Source organism: Nannobrachium achirus (genome assembly GCF_963921795.1).
Source record: "Nannobrachium achirus genome assembly, chromosome: 12".
NCBI lineage: Eukaryota > Metazoa > Chordata > Actinopteri > Myctophiformes > Myctophidae > Nannobrachium > Nannobrachium achirus.
The window spans coordinates 25,629,046-25,638,106 of record NC_137832.1 but is presented as its reverse complement, the minus strand read 5'-3'; the positions used below and the strand labels follow the sequence as shown (position 1 = coordinate 25,638,106).

At 40.3% G+C, this 9,061-nt stretch overlaps 1 protein-coding gene across 1 annotated transcript; it reads left to right on the top strand.

Annotated features, from left to right (window-relative positions):
- Positions 1-327: 327 nt before the first annotated feature.
- trmt2a (tRNA methyltransferase 2 homolog A) lies at positions 328-9,034 on the top strand. Its single transcript, XM_080739343.1, has 12 exons — positions 328-355; positions 1,034-1,677; positions 2,490-2,598; positions 2,782-2,963; positions 3,130-3,244; positions 4,225-4,340; positions 4,541-4,649; positions 5,049-5,171; positions 5,570-5,645; positions 5,843-5,959; positions 7,094-7,190; positions 7,820-9,034. The coding sequence occupies exons 2-12, from the start codon at positions 1,040-1,042 to the stop codon at positions 7,980-7,982; spliced, it is 1,845 nt and encodes a 614-aa protein (XP_080595469.1). The 5' UTR covers positions 328-355; positions 1,034-1,039; the 3' UTR covers positions 7,983-9,034.
- The last annotated feature ends 27 nt before the right edge of the window (positions 9,035-9,061 follow it).

Below are 9,061 nucleotides of genomic sequence, written 5' to 3'. Positions count from 1 at the left end.
AAATATTCTAATCTCCACAGTCCACATCAACATCGACCCGCCACGTCTGATTATTATGGTACAATGCATATGCCGGCATACAGTCCTCCAAACAGATGAACGAAGATCAATTATTATTACAATATCCACAACTCAACTCAAATCTAGCTGCTCGCTAAGAGCATATAACCATTTATTATAACCATAGAGTTATAATATTAAGATTATAACCCTGATTATAACTATGGCATTTAACGAGGACTTCCGCGATGATGACGTATTACGCACCACTTGCAGTTCAAAGTTCATCATTTCACGTCACACACGTGGCTAAAACCAATATGTCAGCGCACTGTTGACTGAAAGCAAGAAGAAGGTAGGTACACAAATTATATTTCTTTTTTAGATAAAGTCACAGCGTTCGCAGTAAAATTGTTTACACGAATTGGAAATGTTTTCTACTAGTGTTGTTAACCATAATGTCACACAGCCTTCAAAGGTACCAACTTACCAAGTACCAACAACAACCATGCATTCTGATTTCTCTCTAGCATTTTTGGATTCGCCTAATAGCTATGGTTCATAATATGGACCACCAGAGTTAGTTAGTTTGGGGCTATACAACTTGGACACTAATATTAACAAAGGTAAACCTTTAGGGGGGCAGCCCTCTATTCAGAAACACCCCTACTTAGAAACACCCCTATTCAGAAATACCCCCACTGAGGTTATGGTTATGTTTAGGGTTTAGGTTAGGGTTAGGTGACACCTCTATTTAGAATAATGGAAGTCAATGTCAAAGTGTCCAATTTATAACATTATAATGTAAACGGTCCTGAGAAATTACAATATGTCTTTCGTTAAGTTATCAGAGACGGGTACATTTTTATTTTAATATTCTAAATGGAAACAATTGACATTCCTGCCTACTTATCACCAGCAACATTAGTCCTGATCATTTCCCATTTTCTTGTGCACAAATAGACTCTGGGAACTGGGGCACATCGACATTTTTTGTACCTTCTTCTGATGGTTAATGGCCTTTTCCCCTCAGACTATCATGGCAGATGTTGGTGGCTCCCCAGACGCAGTGGCTGACACACCCCCCTCAGTGGAAGGGACCGCCGCTGGTGATCCAGAGGACACGACGGACAATGTGGAACCAGAACACAAAGCAGAAGGAGAGGGTGAGAAGGTGTCGGACCCAAGCAAATACCGCTACATCCAAGAGAACCTCTTCACTTCGGAGATCTACAAAGTGGAGATCATGAACCTGCCAAAGTTTGTCGGCTTCAACGACGTGAAGAAGTTCCTGGCCAGGAACAGCCTCAACCCGCACAAGATCAAAATGATCCCCAGGCAGACCTACGCCTTTGTCACCTTCAAGAACGAGGAAGAACGCGACAAGGCTATGAAGATGGTGCATGGCATGCAGTGGAAAGGCAACATGCTCAGTGTGAGGCTTGCCAAGCCCAAAGTAGACCCCATCCTGGGCAAGAGGAAGCAAGACGAGGGGGAGAGTGCAGGAGGAGGAGGAGGAGGGCGGCCCCCATCCAAACGTCAGGAGGTGGAGGAAGACGGGGAGCCCTTCAGTGTACAGATTGCCAATGTGGTGACGCCGCTGTGGAAGATCCCTTATGAGGAACAGCTGATAAAGAAGGAGCAAGAGGTGGAGGCGGTCTTGCACACACTGGCCAAGTAAGGCTTTGATGATGCTTTTTTAAATATATTTTTGAGGCTTTTCTGCCTTTTTATTGATACCTGTACAGTAGTATATAGCAGGGACGTACAGAGAATGTTAGAGAGGCAGGGGCTGAAATTTCTAGAAGGGCCGTTTGCTGGAAACATCAAAAATAGCAGACCTCCAAGCTCACAACGTGTCGCAGCGGGACGCGTTGTGAGCTTGGAGGTTTGCTATTTTCGATGCTTGGAGGTTTGCTATTTTCGATGCTTGATTTCTACACATTTCTTGATTTCAACATAAGATGCTGCATTCAAGTTCAGGAGAGTTTGGACAAGGCAATTCTCTTGAATGCTGTCTTCAGGTATGGCATGGAAAGAGGGCATTTGCATGCCTGGAGAGGGCACTTTTTACAGATGGATAAAAGGGCAGGGGCTCGAGCCCCCTTTGATTTCTATGTGTGCACGTTCCTGGTAGGTAGTGTAGACTGACAGGAAACGGGGGGAGAGACAGGGGAGTGACACGCAGCAAAGGTCGTCGGGATCGGGATTCGAACCCGCGGCACGCAGTCAGACTTCATTAGAGCCTATGTGGTGTGCGCCTGGACCGCTAGGCCAGTTTGCCCCCCAGTCGGTTCAAAGTTTTGATATCGGGGAATTTTAATGCACTTAATGATTTAATTTCCTTGAATTTAAATTCTGAAAAGAAAGCTTACTTTGCATAACACACTGCATGGTCATCAAGGCTAGGTCAAGTGCAACGGGTTGAAATAACATGTGTAGCATACAGAATGTTTGATTTGCCTAAATGTTATATCTTTGTCTTTCAGAGAAATGGGTAACGCAAACAAAGCAATGATGCCATGGCTGTTTTCCCAGAAAGGGAAGTATAACAATAAATGTTGTCCTCTGGAAGCCATTCGACCTTCTCCTTGTCAGGTATCACATGCTGGACATTATTTGCGTCATTATAAAGACTTTAAAAGTAGCAACAATTTGTTTTAATGTATTACTGTGAATTGTTTGTTATTTTTAAAGAGTAGGGTGTCCTTTTTGTCTCTCTCCAAATGGTGAATGCCTCAAACAACCCTTTTGAAATTCTATTCGACTGTGTCATGGCAGACTGGTTATAGGAACAAGTGTGAATTCCTCATTTCTGTGGGTGCTGATGGTGAAGACAAGACTATCGGCTTCCGTCTTGGAAAATATAAAGGTGGTTCCTGTGCTGTGGTGGGACCTGCAGATACCACCCATGTTTCAGATGAGACCAAGAATGTGGTCAGCGCCTTTCAGAAGTTCATTAGGTAATTGAATAATAATAAATGCTATTCCACAACTTTGTGTGTGTCACTTCATGATTGTGAAGGATATGTGCCAGTTAGGATGTTGTCGTTGACGCACACAGCAACATTCTTTGGTTTTAAGCAATCTGAAAATAATCACATTGACCCCCCTAATTTACACACACAGGACAACCCCATACGCGGTATATGATCCTGAGACATATGAAGGTAACTGGAGGCAGTTGACAGTGAGGACCACAAGAACCAAGCATGCCATGGCTATGGTGTTTTTCAACCCACAGGTATTGAAACACTGGGACTTGATATGCTATTAAATAAAACAGCGACACATGTTGTGTAATTCTAAAGGTGAAATTACAATGTTTGATCACTTATGTTAACTTGGACAGTACAGTCAAAGCTTTGATAGTGATACAGAGTTGACTTTTAATTTGATGAACATCTGGGTTGGCAGGCTGATTTTCTTCATATTATCTTGGAAACATTTTTAATTATAAAGATTATTTTGTATACACACACACACACACACACACACACACACACACACACATAAATACACATTTTTCTTTTTTAACTCATTGACTGCCAAGGCCCGAGTTTCCCGAGTTATTACAGTAGTCCCAGGCTGCCACAGCCCGAGTTTCCCGAGTTGGAAGCCATTTTGAAAAAAAAAAAAAAAAAACATTTTTTTTTTTTTTTTTTTTTTAATTTTTTTATAAAAAAAATTCTAGAAATGCCTCAAATGTATTAGGCATGATCGCAATTGCGAAATTGCATGTTTAGCCCCATAACAAACACATCTTTCAAAATGTCAAAAATGGCTGTTTTGTCTGACTTTGAAGGCTTGTATCTCATGAATGCCTGAACGGATTTCCAAGTGGATTTTTTTGTTTGAAAGCTGTTAAAAAGTACTACACATATGGTGCATGATCTAGGCATGGCCGTGCACGATCCGTGCACTAAAAATTGATCCGTGCACTAGAAATGTAGGAAGGTGGCAGTGTTTGTTTTGTCTGACTTTGAAGGCTTCTATCTCATGAATGCCTGAACGGATTTCCAAGCGGATTTTTTTGTTTGGAAGCTGCTAAAAAGTACTACATATATGGTGCATATATGGTGCATGGTGCACTAAAAATTGATCCGTGCACTAGAAATTTAGGAACGTGGCATCCTGGTACTTGGCGGCCATCTTGAAAAGGGCATTCAATGAGTTAATGTATTATTCTCACATGCCTTGATTTTGCTCAATATCTCTCTAAAGAAACTCGAAGAGGAGGAAATTGTTGCACTAAAGAACTCCTTAAGGATTCACTTCACAGAAGGAGAGGGAAAAGACAGTGGTGTCACATCCCTTTACTTCATAAGAGAGGGTCAAAGGTGAGGAATGAAAAAGTATGGTTTCCCCATACATTTCACAGAGAACTACTATGTTAAACAGGTGAGTCCTATTTTATGGTTAGTCAGTCATGTTATGTGACAAATACTCGATCTACAAGCTCACAAAGCATCACATTGTGAGCTTGTAGACCTGCTACTTAGGGGTCAGTACAGTAGATAATGTATGTTTGTCTGTCCAGGAAATCCAACAACGAGGACTTGCCTTGTGAGTTTGTAGCTGGAGATGCGTACATTCATGAGGAACTTCTGGATCTTCAGTTCAGAATATCCCCTCATTCTTTTTTCCAGGTAATTTGCACACGTGTGTATTGTTGACACACAAATGGTCGTCGTCTTCTACTACTGACTACTGGAGTTGTAATGACAGTAGTGTAGTGTTGTTTACAATGTGTCCATTCATTACATTGTAAAACTGTTCTCTCAACCATTGCATCAGGTAACCACCCACTCAGTAACTACTGTTGGTTACTGAGCAGCTCCACTCAAACAAATTGTAATGACATTGCGTGTAGACTGTAGAGTATTAAGGAGGTTCCAAATATGCGCCATATCTCTACTATTGTTTAAGGCTAATTCATACTTTGTCTCTGTAACTGAAAGTTTAGCAGTTAAACGTGCCATTTTTGTTATGATGTGGTCTTTCAACCAAGTATTTGTTTTTAATGTTTGCATGTGTGCCTCCTCTAGGTGAATACAGGAGCGGCAGAGGTGCTGTACTCTGCAGTGGGGGAATGGGCCCAGCTTCAACAAGACAGCACTGTGCTGGATGTGTGCTGTGGCACAGGGACCATTGGCATCTCTCTGGCTAAGGTATACCTACAGGGGAAATATTTTTAAAATTAGAAAAATATTTTTCCAGTACTGGAAAAGTTTTGGAATTGATCAAGGGTCCTTGAAGGTCCTGGAAAAAAAATAGCTATGCATTGTCTTTGGTTATTGATTTTGTTAATACCTCTGAAATGACAAATTAAACATTGGCCAAATCATCAAATATTAGAGGCAGAAATTGTCACAACGCCTCGCGTTGTGAGCATGTAGATCGGCTATTTTTTTCCCTCCCTGCTTCATCTCTCTCTCAACTAAGGGCTCCTTGGCCTCAAAACGTTGAAGACCCCTGTTCTAGGCATTCAGCTGATGCTCTTAACCAGAATGATTTAGGATTGGGTTGTCTGGCGGCAAGTTGTGAATACTTTCTTTTGCTTCCACAGAGGGTGAAGAAGGTTATTGGGATAGAGCTGTGCAAGGAAGCAATAGAGGATGCCAAGCATAATGCCAAGCTCAATGGTAGGACATCAGTTTACCTTCATACCAACATTTATTTTCTTCAGTTGAAAAGGCGTATTTTTTGCAAATCTACATATTCCAGAACACCTTTTCACTGAAGCATAGATTGTACTTCAATTTGGTTGTACCAACAATGCTGTTGTGCTTTTAATTACAACTTAATTAATTGTTTGACAAAATGTTTTTACTGTTTTTAGGCCTGACTAACATTGAGTTTCACTGTGGAAAGGCTGAAGATGTGTTTCCTAATGTTCTCAAGTCTTTGGTGTCATCCAATGTCACAGCCATTGTGGATCCGCCCAGAGCAGGCCTGCGTAAGTAGACTGTCACCATATTGAAGGCTGAGGGGAATGAAATGCCAACACACTATGAAAGGATCATTTTGATTAAAGTTAAAACAAAAAGGTTTTTGTTAAAAGGTTAAAGCACGATTTTCTGATAGCAATCATTCTATAAAGCGTTTGTTCAATAACTTATTCTCTCCAGCTCTTTGATAAACAGAGGATACATTTTCAGATAGGTGACTAAGGCCATTTAGACTGCAGTTAAATCCAGCCTTATTTTTCAAATCCGATCTTTTGGCCCGACTGTTCATGCTGCATTTGCAAGTGACCAGATCCGATCTGTGTGTTCAGACTGATTTTAACATGTAACTTTTCTTTGAGATGTTGAATTTCTCTCTGTCCACTGAATGCTGCTCGCCATTTCCTCTGTAGTGTAAAACTTATGCTGAACTATTGTTTTATTTTCACTACACCCCTTGCGCTCTCGTAAATCAAAATTAAGTTCTCGTGCTCTGTACTGACGTCAGTGACACTCAGGTTGAGCTGCAAGTGACGTTTTGGACAGTTTGATATGCGACTTGTGGTTAGATCAGATCTCTGCGTTCAGACTGAGACACATCTTTAGAAAGCAGATTTGAAACAGATCTGAAACCACCTCTAAATGAGGCTCAAGTCGCATTTATAAAAATCGGATTCCATGTCACTTGTTTATATTTGGACTTATTTAAACAAATTGGATTCCAATCTGGATGTGGCACAGATCTGATTCAGGCTGGATTTGGCTGCCAGTGGCCAAAGGCCCCATTTATTACACATTTTGTCTGCTCATTTCTTTGTCATCACTTCACCAATGTAACTTGTTTGAACTGTATCTTGTCAGAGTTCTCTATTCTGATTGTATAACAAATTGGTATCCTGACCTGAAAATGCATTTTCCGTTTTATAAAGAGCTGCAGAGACGTGGAGACTCATGTCACTGAACACTCACTCTAAAAAGCAATGAGTACTATCAGAATATACAGCTATTTAACATTATTTTAACCAAAGAAAATCACTTGCCCTACCTTTTTTAATAGTTGACAAATACATTTTCAAATGCACAAGTTTTGTTTTACCTTTAGGACCTAAATTAACCTGAGCCATGCTTTAATATTTGTGTTAAAGATTCCAAGGTGGTCTGTGCCATCAGGAGGGCTGAACATCTAAAAAGGCTGGTTTATGTGGCCTGCAATGCCAAGGCAGCCATGGTCAACTTCATTGAGTGAGTTTATGCCATTTAATCAGTTTTGTGCAAATAATTTGGACAAAAGCAATATAACTAAAAGGTATACATATGGCAAGGGTCTTCAACAGGGGGCCCGGAGACCGGGACCCCTAGGGGGGTCCTCAGAGTTACTACAGGGGGTCCTCCAAATCCTTGCTAGATAGAAACTTTTATTTTATTTTAACCACTTGAACCCTAGCATCCATATTCTGAGAACCTAAGCAAAAAATAGCAGCTCTACAAGCACACAACACCTTGCAGCGCGAGGCGCTGTGAGCTTGTAGTTCGGCTATTTTCCGCAAAGAGGTTTGGTGTAGAGGGGGAAAAAGAGCAGATTAAGTACAGAGTGAAATGTCAAGTTTATTACCGGTATGTATTTATGGTTCAAGTGGATAAATATCTGAAAACACAAATTGACATGAATCCAAAATACACTGATTGTGCTGTCAAAGATGAAACTACAGTATATTGAATCTATGAAATCTCTCCCTCAACTAAGGGGTCCTTGGCCTGAAAACGTTGAAGACCCCTGACATTTGGCAAAAAGGACGACTGCTGTCCATGCACCATTTAAAAATCTATTCCGTTTCATGAAGGTGTTGCTATTGACCCTTATTACTTTCCAGCCTATGCAGAGCGCCTTCTAAAAGAGTGCAAGGAGCCCCGTTCCGACCAGTTCGAGCCATGGCTGTGGATCTCTTCCCCCAGACAATACATGTTGAGATGCTTCTGCTTTTTGAGAGGATCGACTATGACTCCCAGAAGGAAGACACCACTCCCAAAACATAATCATGTAGTGCACAATGCAAACCCTGACAACAGTCTGTTGCCTGTGCATATAGTAGCTCAATTGGTTAAGGGAAGTTAAGCTCCGGGGTTACGGGTTTGATTCCCAAGAATATTTCATGGAGAAAAGCCACAGCATGGCCTTAAATGACAACTTTTTTTGTTTTTTCATAATATTTTATTAGATTGTAAATAGAGAAAAGAAAAGTGTTAAAATGTTTTCATTTACTGCTTTCTACCGTTTTAGCGATTTTGAAATCAGTGGGTGGGGGAATGTGTACAAGTGGCTATTGTCTTTCTAGACAATAAGCTGGCGATAATTTTTTTTTTTTTGCGACCATAGGTTGCATTTACTATGAAAACCTGCAGATCATGTGCGTGTCACGCTGTGACGCCTCATTTCAAAGTTAATGAGCCGTCATGTCACGCTGAGGCATTATCTGATATCTTTACGTGGCCTTGTCCCTTTCATGCCCTTATATGGAGATCTGTCATCAATATTGGGCTTATTGTGTCTAAAATATTTAGCTACTTGCATGTTACTTTTGTTTGAAAACGTAAGATGATCCGAGTTATACTTTTGTTTGAAAACATAAGATGATCCGAGTTATTTGTATTATAATTGTTTTGTATTTGATACCTGCTGTTGCCATCTGTTATTTGATTACTTGCCCACTGAAATCGAAATTGTTAAAACGTAAAAACGATAGAAAGCAGTAAATGAAAACATTTTAACGCTCACCTTATTTCTCTCAGAATATATGAATCCTTGTAAAAAAACCAAAGTTGTCCTTTAAATAACAAGACAGTCTTAGCGTACCACTCTTTTTGTTAAGTCTAGTTTTTCAATGCAATGCTTGACTTTAAAGCTGCATACTGAGTGTTCAATAGTCTTAGTATACCACTCACTCTGTTATTACAATTTAAGTACTGTTTAGTTTTTCCAATGCAATGCTTGACTTAAAAGCTGTATTTTGAGTTCAATACCTTCCTGACTGAATAAAACTACCATTTTGTTAATTGAACAGACAAAAGGCATATTTAATTAGGACAATTTATTTGCATAACAAATATCACTGAAG